The sequence below is a fragment of the Rhinolophus sinicus genome, chromosome 9, assembly GCF_057876585.1.
Source record: "Rhinolophus sinicus isolate RSI-liver-muscle chromosome 9, RSI-T2T, whole genome shotgun sequence".
Classification (NCBI taxonomy): domain Eukaryota; kingdom Metazoa; phylum Chordata; class Mammalia; order Chiroptera; family Rhinolophidae; genus Rhinolophus; species Rhinolophus sinicus.
This window is the reverse complement of record NC_142509.1, coordinates 25,456,933-25,470,472: the sequence shown is the minus strand read 5'-3', so window position 1 is coordinate 25,470,472 and position 13,540 is coordinate 25,456,933. Positions and strand designations below refer to the sequence as shown.

Genomic DNA, 13,540 nt, shown 5'->3' with positions numbered 1-13,540 from the left:
TTTTCCTTGAAATTTGATATGTACATATGTTTTTACGTTAAGCGACAGGAGGAAAGAGGTGTGACTGCTTTGCTGGAAGTATCTGATCATCTCAGGTTATCTTATCCCTGTCTATGCTTTAAAAAAAAACTCTAAGTGTCACCCTTGTGTATAGTTTCCAGGTTCCTTTCCATCTGAGCTCTGATTTCTGTGGAGTGGTCTTTGTCCCTTGACCTCAAGGGTCCATGAACTGCAGCCCAAAGGGCAGTGCCTTTCCCACTCAAACATCAGACCCACCCTGAGAACCTTTTCCTCCAGAGTCTGTTTTGAACACCACCTGAGCTGCTGGCATGGAAGAACCAGGCCTCAGAACAAATGCACGAATGAGGGAGTCTTGTGTTTCTTCTCATCTCTTCCTTCTACCAACCCTCCCCCACCAACTCCACCTGACCAAGTGCTCTTTTTAGGTCCAAATGCAGGAAGGGAGGGGCTTGCGGAAAGCCCTTCTCTGGAGGGGAGCCAGGCCAGGGAGTCTGGACAGAAGTGCTGGATGCTAGGTGACAAAGGGTAAGGTTCGCCTGGCCTCTTTTTTTCTCTTTTTTTTTCTTGCAAGCTCTTAAGTTCATTCCCAGGAATCTCCAAGACCTCTGGGGGCTCCGGACACTCTGTACTCTGTTCTTCTCTTTGGAAATCCTCAATATACCAGCCTCCTCCACCTATGAAGCCCCAGCGCCCCAGCAAACATCCCAGAAATGCTTGGCTGGCCACCTTCCATGCCTGGAGTTGCCATAAACTTTGTGCCAACCTTGCCTGGGAGATGCCCATTGGTGAGAAGATGCTTGGGCAGTTCATGGGGCAGCCTGTGGTTGCTGAGGGGTCCTGGGGCTGAGTTTCCTAATGGAGCCATACACAGCACTGGCTCTATATGGAAGTGGTGGATACATGCACTCCCCCTCCCCCAACTTCACCCCAAAAGAGGTGAACATCTTTCTTGATAAATCCATTTGCAAATGGTGTCTCATCTTCCCAGCTCCCCCTTCAAGAGTCTCTATTTGTCTGCCCATCATTCTTCCTCCGTTATCTCCTTTTACCACCTCTTCCCTCTCTTGGGGGTCGGGGAGCAGGTGGAGAGCAATCCTGTTTCTCCAGGTTTAGACAAATGGCTGTGCTCTGGAGAGGGGTCGTGGGTCAGCACCATGGACACGGCTGGAGGGTCCCGTCCCCATCCCTCCCTGAGTCCTGTTGGCTGGGCTTTGGCTCCTAATGGGCAGTTGCTGGGCCCTGTCACCCACCCAGTCTTGCGCCTCTGAAAGTCTCATGCATCTATGTCTGGAGGGTTGGCATTGCTTAACAATAATCTGCATTCTCTTCCTTCCCTGAGGAGGAAGTGGCCTGTCAGTTCTCTGTAGCCCGTTTGGGGATTCAGTTCTCCAGGAAATCCTTCAGTTGATCGGTTCTTTTGTTAAGGCCCAGTTCGTATTTTATGACAATGTCAATGTAGTGCTGTCCCGATCAATCAGTCCCCTTTAGGGACAGACGCTCCTCCTGTGTTCTTGACCCTGACTTCCTGTCTGGGCTGCTTTCGTCTTTGTCTTTCTGGAGGTGGGAAGGGCCCTTTGGTACCATCTTAGGCAGTAGGACATGACCTGTCCTGTTCATGCACATCTCTCGGTTCTCAATTAGTCATCTTTTAGCCCAAGTACGCCCACAAGGAAAGAAAACCACTTGAAAATGAGACTGACCTACAGATCTTTTGCCTGACTCCCCACACCTGGATTGGAAATAAACATTCAGTTAATTCCTTGGTGATTAGGACACAGAACCTGCCCCTTTAAACTGCCTTGAGCAAGTTGGGAACATCCTCCTCGGTTCCTTTTGTGGTTTGCAGCTTCATCTCCACCGCAGAGCAGACAGTCACTGTGGGTCAGGGACAACCCTCAATGCAGGCTTCCCCACGACCTCTGGATCCACTGAGATCAGAGCAGTGAGGTTAGAAGTGACCGATGCTCAGAGCCTTTGCAGACAGCGGACCCCATGGCGTGTTTCTCTTCTTTCTAAAGTGAGTGAGCTCTTGGGGGCTAAGCAAGGGGTTGTGTGTTAATTTCTCAAGTTAGCCTGGAGTCGTCTTTGGAAATCTGTCTCCTTTTAAACTAACTTAATATGCCTTAAATATCTGTATGCAGTCAGGTCACCTGCCCTTCTCTAACTTAGCTTCCTCCTCTGGGCCTTTGGCCTCTGCTTAAATGAGAGTCTTACACAGAAAGCAAATTCCTATGGATGTGCAATCTCTCCCCCATCTCTCCATCTCTCTCTCTCTCCCTCCCACCTCTTTCCCTCCCACCCTCTCTCTCCACACACACCCTTTGCACATCAGCATTTTGACAGATGGTCTTTTGATAAGTCTGTATATTTTTCTCCTCTAGTAGATCCCCTTCTTATGGTCTCTCGCCTAAGGAAACAGAAGCCTTTGGCCTGTGAAATTCATGGTGAAGCCTCAAGAATCCATGTTGTGGAGAACTCCTCAGTGCCACCAGAGAAATTCTGGTGCAGGAGGAACCTCACGGGGTTTGGGGTGTTGGGTGTTTTGAGTGGCGCTGGCCTGACAGCCTCAGGTTGTGTAGGATTGGGGGGCAGGACAATCAGATGGGGGGGATCTTTTCTAGGGGGACAAGCCAAGTCCTATGTTTGGACACATGTGTTTTCTTTTGTGCATCCCGGGAAGTGGGGCCCACAAGGTTTCTAAGGAGCGAGAAGAGAAACAGACAGAAGCCTGAGGCCCCGAACCTTCGAGGCTGTGCAAGGGATTTAGAAAACCCCTCGGTGTGATGGCCTGAAGGCAACCTCAGCTGCTCCCAGCTGGTGCTGAGAGTGCTTTGTCCATTTACAGTTGTACATTTTCCATCACGACGCCCCAGATCACCCCAGGAGCTAGGGAAAATTGCAAAGCTAAAAATCCACAGGTGTGCGGTCAAATCACCCGCAAAACTAAGTGCTTTCTGAAAAGTGACTGGGGCCTGCATGGAAGACCCCCCAAGGAGAGGGCTCTCGAGCCCGCCTCTCCCTCACCGGTTTCAGCTTCTCTCCTCAGTCCCTGCGGTGCCCACCCACGCAGCCTTCTCCATCTAGGAGCCAGATGACTGTTGCCTTTGTGTAAACTAGCATTTCAGTGTGAGCCTGAGGGGAGGTGGGGAGGCAGGAGCAAAGCTCTCTGCAGTGGGAAATACCCTTCCCCCAGTTGAAGGCCACGGCAAGTCACTTCAGTAACGGAGAAACTGGCTATAGTTTCAGATTGTGCCTTTTCTCCTTTAACTCCGTGTGTTAAAACAGAAAAGCAAAAGTCCCATGGCCTTGTGACGCCATTGGGTCAGAGGTACAATATGCAGGTGGAGGGAGGCACTGGAAGGAGGCAGGACCCACTGGACATCCTGAAGGGGACCCACCTTGGTCTCCATCCCCTTAGGGAGCGGCGCGTCTGAGCTCTGCTGGTGGGAATTCTGGGCAAGCCGAGGTTCTGGGAATGTAGAGCCACGTTGAAAGCCAGGAGGAACAAGTCTCGGCCAGTCTGTGTCTCCTTTTGCCCCCGCTCCCCACCCTTCTAGAGATTTCTTTCTTTTGTCTTGGTCGGTCCCTGCAGGGAGCGGGGCAGCAAGCCAGGTTCTGGGAAGTCAGCCTGAGGTTTCTGGCAAGTGAACCTCTCAGCCTCTCTCGCTTTTCTGACAATCTCCGGTGACGTTCCACCTGCTCAAACAAACCATGCCATTGTCTAAAGAAGAATGTGAGCTTTTTAATGATCTCATTCCACACAGCCTTATCGATCCTGTAAATAAGGGGCTTACGAAAGTCATATATTATGTCAAATGGAAGGTTTTTTTTGTACTGCGTTTCCTAAATCGTTCTAATATCCTAGAAGTCATGCACTTCCAAGATGACCTTGACCCTCAAAACGCCTCATAAGATGGGGGGGGGGAGTGGAAATATATATAAATATACTATATATTTTCCTAACCTGTCTGCTGGGTCCCGTCATCAGATCTATGAGTCACTGTAGGGAAGGAACTCGAGTCCTGCGTGTAGGAAAGTTGGGGCTCCTGCCTACTGGTGTTCTTGCCGTTGCCTTATGAATTCACAAGCCCTAGGAGTTCTGAACAGAAGGCGGACAAGAAGCCCTTTGTCCAATCCCAGAAAGAACCTCTAATCGTGTGACTGAGAATTCATCGAGAAAAACCTCTATTTTTAATGTTAAAATCATGGGGCTCCCCGGACCTCACAGAGTATTGGATGTTGACAAGTGCTTTTCTATTTTGTAACTGTAAAGAGGTTTCATATGCACATGCAGAGCAGTTGGGCACCGAGTCAACTGCCTTCGAACAAGATGACCTTCGCATGTACAAAGGTGTTGCATTCAGACTATGAAAATAGCAAATAAAGCTTTGATGCAAGTTGCATTGGGGAAGTTGGTGTGTCAGTGTGAATGAATGGACCCTTCCCACGCAGCTGAGTTAGTTGCTTGTCTGTGCGGAGTTGGGGGCCTGGCGGCAGGAGCGGGTGGCTGGGGTCCTGGGAGAGGGGGGCCCTGTGGACACAAAGCAGCATTTCCATTCAACGTGGAGTTGAAATCCTCATTCTGCCCCCTCCTGGCTGTGGGATGTCCCTCAGTGTCAGTTCTTCAACTTGGGGATGGTGATAGCGACCTCACTGGGCAAGAGTTGAAGGCAGTGGTTCTCATGGGTGGATCGTGCTCCCAGGAGGACATCTGACAATGACGGGAGACATTTTTGGTTGTCACAAGGACGGGAGGGAGATGCTACTGGCATCTCGTAAGTAGAGGCCAGGGTCGCTGCTCAGCATCCCACAATGCACAGGAAGTCTGATCCCACCACAAAGAATGATCCGGCCCCACATGGCAATAGTGCCGCGGTTGAGAAATCCAGGTTAAGGAAATGTGGCATCTGAAATGCTGGGCGCATAGTAGGTCCTCAGGCTCCTAACGGTCCTGATGGGAGGGAGTCATGCCTGCAGGCTGTGCCTACTTCTCTCTCTTTCCCTCATATCCCTAGCAGGCAGTGGCTGCATCCCAAGTTAAAGGGTCGAAACCAACTCTTTTCACATTCACCCCCCAGAAGTACCCCGTTGGTCTGAACTGTCCTTAATAGGCAGGGTCCTTGGTGAATAAAAGTAAGAAAGTGATAGATTGGAGTGCTTTGCTTTCACGAGCTCTCAGTGGCTCCCGTAGAGAGAGGGTTCTCCATTTACAGATGAGGAGACTAGCTCTGAGACCTTCAGTAAATCCCACACGGTCAAACAGGTCCACTTGTTTCCCAAGTCCAGCTGTCACCCACTCTGTCCTACCAGCACCTCAGCGATGCGAGGTAACTGGGTTTTATGATGACTTGAGGATTTTTGCCAAAAACAAACAACAAAAGAAAACCCTGTTGCGTAACAATTCACTCGTTTGTCTCTCTTTTTATTCATTTGATAATCATTAAACACCTACCACAGGCAAAATTATACTTTGTTAGATACTTAAAACTGCAAGGATCTAGTTTTTTGGTCATAAATACGGTGACTCTTTATTTCTGTCAAGGCCACAAGCTGGGCCCCAGAGCAGGTCAGCCCCCACCACCCCTTCTGCTGTGTGACCTAGGTAAGTGACTTACCTTCTCTGAACTCAGTTTCCAAACCATCTGTAAAATAGGGATCATAATTCCTCCCCAAAAGATAGCTAGGTGAGGAATAAACGTAATGCTCATGAAGCTGACATAGTGCCCTGGACATGATAGGTCTTCAATAAATGGTAGCCGTTGTACACAGATGCCTTTTACATGAAGAAAATCAGTCTTCGATGGGTCTGTTACAGCATCCCCTGGAAATGAATGGATTCACACCGAATTTGGAGGGTGTGTTTAAGGTGATGTGACAAAATTTAGGCCACATATACCCTAGAAAATTTGAGATTCTGGGGTCCCTCACTTTAAGAACTGCAGCCTTTCCAAGGCTGTCCTGCACCCCAATAGGAAGATGGTGGCACCAAGAAGTCAAAGGGCATGGGGTTGGTCACTGGAGAACTCCCATGCCCCTCCCCCCTGTGCTATCAGGCTTCCCACAAGGCCAATGAGGTCCATCTGTCCCCGAGAAGTCATCAGAGGCCCTGGCTGAGGCCGCCGAGGCCCTGGGGCTCCCCGGGCCTGCTATTGGAGTGAAACAGCCCGAACAGAATCGCGTGGACAGACCGCTGGCTCGGCGAGCCGGGATGTGCTGGGCTGTCAGAAAGCACGCATAAATAGGCTGCTCCTTGCAAAGGCAGACTGTCTGCAGACAGTGCTGGACCCTCTGTCCTTCCCAAGGCGATAGCAACAGGTTCATTCTGAAATGGGCTAGGCAGGGCGGGGAGACGAGAGCTGCCCTAGTAGGCCCAGACCTTTGGTGGTCTCCATGGGACGTCCAGAGCTGACCCCTGTACGAGCTGGGGGTCCACTTGAGGGTTGGAGCCAAGAGGGAGGACCCTCGACAGCCACCACGCCCAGCTGGTGTCAGAGGGCGGTGGCCAGGGTCCAGCCCCAGGGCGTGTGCTTCGGGCAGGGAACCTGCAAAGACTGAGCACAACTGAGGGAGGGGTCTGGGCAGCCCTCGCAGCAAGCTATGCCTCAGGGCCCGTGTCCTGAGTGTATGGGTCATGCAACTGTGTGTGGCGGGAGTGGGAGGACGGGAGCTGTGGGTGGGTGGCAGCCGAGTGTGGGGTGTAAATGTGGGTGCCTGTGGCCCACTGTGGAAGTCTAAGGGTGTGTGTGTGTGTGTGTGTGTGTGTGTGTGAAAGAGGCTCTTTGTGCAGTGGGTGGGACGTGACTATGTACAGTGACCACGGGAGCTTGTGTTAGTTTGCGTGTGCAGACATGTGTGTGTGCTGATAAACGGAGAACAGTCCCGTGTGTGTGTGCGTGTGTGTGTGTGTGTGTGTGTGTGTGTGTGTGTGTGTGACAATCAGGAGAACCCTGCCCCGTGACTACTGCGGGGCCTGTACTGTGTGTCACGGTCCCCGTAGGGATGAAGGGGAGCTGTTTGTACCTGTCTGTCTGAGTCTCTTTAAGTGGCTGGTACACAGTAAGTGCTCCATAAATGCATATGGAATGAATATCCAAATGTATTGAAACTGGGCTAAAGCAGGTGTCCCAGGGCCTGGTCAGCACTATGCTTCCTCTAGATGTCTGTCTGTCTGTCTGTCCATCTCCCACCAGTCTGTGGTCTTCTGTTCATCCCAGTCACCCAGCACAGGCCAGGCACCAAGTAGATGCTCATGGAATCTTTGGAGAACAGAGTAATGTGAACAAAGCCTGCAGCCTGGGGTGTGGAGGTGAGAGAGAGTCCTGTAGAGAAACCCCTCGGAAGCCTGCCCTCTGGCCAGGGTCCAGAGGTTATGTGTGCACAGAGCTCCGAGGACCCTGTCTTTGGGAAGCAGTTGGGTCTGGGGGAAGGGCACAGGCTTTGGAGCCAGGCCCAATCCCAGCCTCGGAGAAGTGGCCTCACCTTGCTGTGCTTCAGGGTTCCTTCTGCAAAATGGGGATTCTGATCTCCTGACTGTCCCACTCCCTATGGCTCACAGTAGGTGCTCAGTGGGTGTTTGTTGAATGACTGAAAGACTGAATGTAGGCCGTGAGTAAGGACCACATCCATAGGCAGCAAAGTTCTGTAGCACAGCTCCAATCACATCAACACCTGGTTTCGCCCTGGTGCACCTGATGACCTAGTTTCCTTTGGTTGAAGCCAGAGGTGTTCCTGGGAAGATGGCAGAACGGCACGGCGCGCCAGAGCAGGCCGTGGCTGGCAAGAGCCATGGAGGCCCAGGAGGCAACTACAAGGTACTGAGCCGGGAGGGGACCAGGGGCTCTGGGCTCAGGGCTCCTATTGGGCCTCAGGGTCAACTTCTCTCCAGAAAGCAGCCAGCCTGGGCTGGGAGGACACCTCACCCTCTGCTGTAAACTCACTTTGTCACTTCGTTCACCTTCCCTCTTCTGCGCCCTTGTCTGCGAGATGGAACTGTTCACATATGTCCTGCCTGTCTCAGCGGGGCCCAGGGGGCCCAGGGGTTTCAGGAGACTGGCTCTGACTCTCCTGCTGACCTCAGTCCAGTTCGCTCTCTGGGCCTCAATAGCCCCATCTTTAAAATGGGAATGATGCCCACACTCCTTAACCCCCAGAGCTGGTGTGAGAGCTGAATGCAAGTGCCACTGCCAAGGCCAGCTAACACAGTTGGAATTTGTTGGCTCTGCCCTCTCTAAGGTATTCCGGAGGGCTTTAATTCAAGACAGCCCAAGGAGAAGTTCACTAAGGAGATAACTGGACGGGGCATTTCTGAGGATGTGCTGGTTTAACCAGAGTGGGAGAGACAGGGAGGGGAAGAGCAACAAAGAGATCGGCCTGGCTCTGGGCCTGACCCGTGGGTGCCATCGGGCCAGCCTTGCCCTGCAGACCCTCAGGTTTCTCCTGGAAAGAGTGCAGCGTTATCTCGTGACCTCTAAGGGACTTGGCAAATCCCCAGAAGCAGCTGCCCACCGGAGAGGTGAGTGCCACTACTGGGCCTGCCTGTCTCCTTTTGGCATCTATGGGCCTTGCCCTGTCCGCACCAGTGAGTGGGAGAAAAGAGCCAGCTGACAACAAATCCTGGTGCCTCCACTTAACTTACCGTGCAGCCTGGGACAAGTGACTCTCCCTTTCTGAGACTTCTGTAAAATGGCCGGAGTAGATCTTCCCTGAGGACCTTCTAAAAACACAGTGTGTGCTTCTAGCTGTGGGAGAGGTAACACCTTTTTCTGCCTTTGCGCCCCTTTTTTTCTCTGGGCCTGAGGTAGGTGAATGTCCACCAGAGGTTGCAAAATGGTGTTTCGTCTGCCCTGCACAGGGTTTTTTTTTTTTTTTAATGGGGAAATTTCACATTAAGGTAAACATCAATTTCTAGCCTTGCTTGGAAAGTTTAGAACAGAGCCCACATTCCCTCCTGGCTGCCGTAAACGACTTCATTTCCCTGCGGTCGTCCCTCCTGTCATCAATCTAATTAGGTTCCAGACTGGCTCTCTAGATACGCAAGAGGAAATGCCTGGTTTGAGGTTCCTGGAGAAGTTCCCTCCTATGGCCACCAGAGGGCAGTGCAAGACTGCGGCGATGCAGGCCCCAGGCCGGCACAAGGCCGAGCTGATGGAGTGGATGGATGGTACCTCCCTCCATTGCCCCAAGGAGGACCTTGCAGGATAGGGGCTGGAGCTGGGAGCCCCCTCCCCGGGGACACGCTCAGACAGTGCCCTTCCAGGTGATCCTGTACGAAATGGAGAACTTCCAGGGCAAGCGGTGTGAGCTCTCGGCAGAGTGCCCCAACCTGACGGACAGCCTGCTAGAGAAGGTGGGCTCCATCCAAGTGGAGTCCGGGCCGTGAGTACCTGGACCCCCAGCCCTGCCTCACAGCCCTTAGATTTCTGGGAGTTGGGAGGTTCGGGTTCCAGCTCTAAGTGTCCTGCGGGGCCTTAGGCAACTCCTGTCCCCTCTCTGACCTCAGTTTTCCCAACTGTAAAATGAGGGAGCTGAACTGTGTGATTCTCTTAGAATCCTTCTAGCACTTGATCTCTGGCAAATAGCAGACTGCAGTGGAAAGAGAACAGAGAAGACAGCCCAGCATCTAGCTCATTGTCTGACAAGTGGGATTTAATCATTATAATTTCAATAATATTCATCACATCTAAAACTTAACATGCATTAGATCACGAAATCCTCACAAGTGCCCTAGGAAAGATGTGCCTTCTTATCCCCATTTGACAGATGAGGAAACTGAGGCTAACGTGGTTAAGTGTCTGGTCCATGTACACACGGCAAGCAGATGTTCCAGGTGGGCTCTGCATTCTGTTCTTTGGATGGAAAATCCAGTCTCTAGCACTAACCACCTGGGTGATTCTGGGGAAGGTGCTCACCCTCCAGGCCTCTGTTTTCTCATCTGTCAAATGGGGATAACTAAAGGGACATACTTCAGAGAGTTTCTGTGAAATGAATGGAATCATGCAAATAAATAATAATAATATAATAATAATAAGCCACCTATGGAATACTTACTGTGTGCCAGACATTGTGCTAAGGGGTTTTCCAAGCCCCCTACACAGAGGCTGCACGTAAAATAGATTCTCAGAGGGCGGCTGGATGGCTCAGTTGGTTAGAGCGCGGTGCTCTTACACAAGGTTGCCAGTTCGATCCCCACGTGGACCTCCGTGAGCTGCACCCTCCACAACCAGATTGAAACAACTACTTGACTTGGAGCTGATGGGTCCTGGAAAAACACATTTAAAATAAATAAAAGTTAAAAAAAAAAACATTAAAAAAAATAAATTCTCAATACGATTCCCCAGGAAGGTTTTCCTCAGCTCCCAGTATGTCCCAGTAACTCCTTCAATAACAGGACCAGAGACCAGTAGTAGGGTTAGCAGGAGGGTGCAAGGTCAGAGGTCAGCAGTTATGGGCCCTTCTGTCACTAGACTTGGTTCCTCCCTCCCCTGCAGCTGAGGTGACCTGGGCCTCTTTTGTCCTACAGGTGGCTGGCGTTCGAATGCAGGGCCTTCCGCGGGGAGCAGTTTGTCCTGGAGAAGGGGGATTACCCTCGCTGGGCTGCCTGGTCCAACAGCCAACACAGTGACAGCCTCCTGTCCCTCCGGCCTCTGCGCGTTGTAAGTACAGCTCCTGCCCCCTTGAGGAAGCTTCTAGAAGCTGGACATGCTCATTTTACAAGCTCAGCCTAGGGCTTGGCCTGCATGGGCCTGGCCTGGAAAGGGCCCTCATCATTTCTGATTGTGTGGGACAAGAAGCTGGCTATCGAATGGTCACTGGGCTGGGGATGGGGACATCAGGATTCACGGTTTGAATTAGCCTGCACGGTACTGGCACTTGCCCCTGTATTCCTATTAAAATTTGGGACCGTAGGGTCCAGTCTCAGATCAGCACTGTGGTCAAAGAAATACAGTCTGGAAAATACTTCAGAAAGTAACCGCTGAACAGCTTGCATTTGACAGACACCAGAAAGGGACTTGGTCCACGTGACACTTTAAAATGTCACTCTACTCTCCCACCTACTTTACTTATACTCAGTGGCTGTTCCAGCCCCTTCTCCTTGTCACAATCATGGATGCCCCTTTGAGGGCAGTGGGAAGACCAAATCAGAGCCTGGTTTAGTAAAGAGGGAATGTTCCTACATTAATCATTTTGATCTCCTTTCACCCTCTCCATGCCTCAGTTTCTCTGTCTGCTAACTGATGGGGTTGAATGAGACCTGAAAGGCCCCCATTGGTTTCATGGCTCTCTGGCTCTAAGGATTCAAAGGAGACCAGCTCTGGCGGAACCACCCGAGTCCCCATCCTTCCTGGAGTGGATTTGGGGGCAGAAGAGCCTCATGAATCCCTCCCCGCAGGCAGAGGTCTCGGGGTGCATTATTTTGCAGGGTCTTGATTCGTTCCTGTACCTGGAGCTTCCCCGACCCCAGTTCTGGGCACGGGAGCAGCTGGTTCATGCCATAATCTTGCCCCCAGGACGGTCCAGATCACAAGCTTCATCTGTTTGAGAATCCGGCGTTTGGTGGCCGTAAGATGGAGATAGTGGATGACGACGTGCCCAGCCTCTGGGCTCATGGCTTCCAGGACCGTGTGGCAAGCGTCCAGGCCATCAATGGGACGTAAGGGACCCAAGCCCCACTCTTCCCCCACCCCATCCTCTGGTGGGTCACTCTCCTGGCTCCACACAGAATCTGTTTGCTGTGTTTTCTGCTCTCCTATCTGGAGGCCCTTCATACGAGGAGTTTGCTCCTGTACCATCCTTGCTCAGAGCCCCACTTGAGAGTCCCGAGGAGTTGAAGGTCCAATTGCTTGCACTCTCGTACCACTGGATTTCCAACTAGCCTTGACTTATAGAAAGTTTGATCATTTTTTTATTCAAGCGAAATCTGTTCCTCTCACCTGTTCCCATGAAAGTCTTCACTTCTTTTCTGAACAACCCCAGGCCCTTGAACTGATTTTGTTTTTGTTTTTCCTTTTCACAATCCTTATCCTTCTTACCCGGGGGCCCAGGATGTATGTGATTCTCTAGGTGTGGCCTGAATAGTACATGGGTGAACAGGCTCATCACCTCCCTCCTTCTAGGTTTAAGATCTCTGTGAATGCAACCTTAGGATCACTTTTCCTTTGTCGGTGACTACAGCTCACACGGTCAGATGCTGGCTTTGAAAGCCTCGGTCTGGCTGGAGGTGGAAGACCGGAGGCTGACCATCCTCACCCCAACCTTGGTATCCCGGCAGGTGGGTTGGCTATGAGTTTCCTGGCTACCGAGGGCGCCAGTACATGTTCGAGCGGGGCGAGTACCGCCACTGGAACGAGTGGGACGCCAACCAGCCGCAGCTGCAGTCAGTGCGCCGTATCCGCGACCGGAAGTGGCATAAGCGGGGCTGCTTCCTCAGCAGCTGAAGGGCGCCCAGGTCCCTGTGGCCCAGGCCTGCCCTGGGGAGACAGCAAGTGCAAGAAGGAGAGGCTCCAGGACTGGGGGGAGGGCCTGTCTGTCCACCCTTCCCCAGAACCTGCTCAATAAAGCCTGGGGCCAGTCCCCCACCTGCCATGTTCCTCTGCAGTCACTTCCTGAGTGGGCCCAGCCTGGGAGAGGCAGGCTGAAGGAGGCTGGGGCTTGAGGGTTCTGAGACCCCCAGGGGAGGGCTGTGGGCTGTGCTCATACCCCAGGCTCCAGTCCTCCCAGGTGGAACCTCGTGTACACCCTGCCATGATCTTGTGTCTGTCTGCCTGTCTGTTAGTCCATCATCCTCCCTTCCTCCCTTCCACCCTTCCTTCTCCCATCCTCCCTCCTTCCCTCCCTCCCTCCCTCCCTCCCTCCCTCCCTCCCTCCCTCCCTCCCTCCTTCCATCTGTTTTCTTCTTTCCATTAATTTATCCATCCTTCCTTTTACCCACCCAAATTTCTATCCATCCTTCCATCCATTCATCCATCAGTTCTTCCTTCCATCCACTCTTTCACTGATCCATCCATCCTCTCTCTTCTATCATCCATCCATCTCTGTATCCTTTCTTTCTCCCATCCATCCATCTAGCCATCATTTCCCCTTCTAGCTCTCTGTCAGTCTCTGCTTTCATTCATTTATTCCGCTAATGCGGAGCCCTGTTTAAGGCCCGAGGACACAGCTGTGAACAAAGTCTGACCCTCATGAAGCACGCCTTCTATGGGAGAGACAGGAAATAAATAAGCAAATAGATTTTGAAGACAATGTTGGGAGGTGGTCAGGGCAAAGGACAAGCGATCCGGGTATGAGGCTGGAGGGGGGTGGGGAGGTGTCAGAGAACGTTGCTCTGAGGAGGTGACATTTGAGCTCATATCTGAATGAAGCACAAGAACATTCCAGGCAGAAAAGTCCTAGGCAGGAGTGTGGCGGGGTGATGGAGACACAGCAAGGAGGCCGGTAGGTCTGGAATGGATTAAGTGCTAGAATGGGGAGAGAGTCAGAGAGGGAGAGGGGTCCAGGCATTTAGGGGTCCACAGACTCGGGG

At 52.0% G+C, this 13,540-nt stretch overlaps 1 protein-coding gene across 2 annotated transcripts; it reads left to right on the top strand.

Annotated features, from left to right (window-relative positions):
* The first annotated feature begins 5,128 nt into the window (after window positions 1-5,128).
* Window positions 5,129-12,690, top strand: CRYBB3 (crystallin beta B3). Of its 2 annotated transcripts, XM_019755567.3 has the most exons (5): window positions 5,129-7,832; window positions 9,278-9,396; window positions 10,541-10,673; window positions 11,529-11,671; window positions 12,290-12,690. In XM_019755567.3, the coding sequence occupies exons 1-5, from the start codon at window positions 7,758-7,760 to the stop codon at window positions 12,453-12,455; spliced, it is 636 nt and encodes a 211-aa protein (XP_019611126.3). In that variant the 5' UTR covers window positions 5,129-7,757; the 3' UTR covers window positions 12,456-12,690. The 2 variants fall into 2 exon arrangements, with proteins under 2 accessions (XP_019611126.3, XP_074177412.2); XM_074321311.2 differs by having other exon boundaries at window positions 5,129-9,396.
* Window positions 12,691-13,540: the final 850 nt, after the last annotated feature.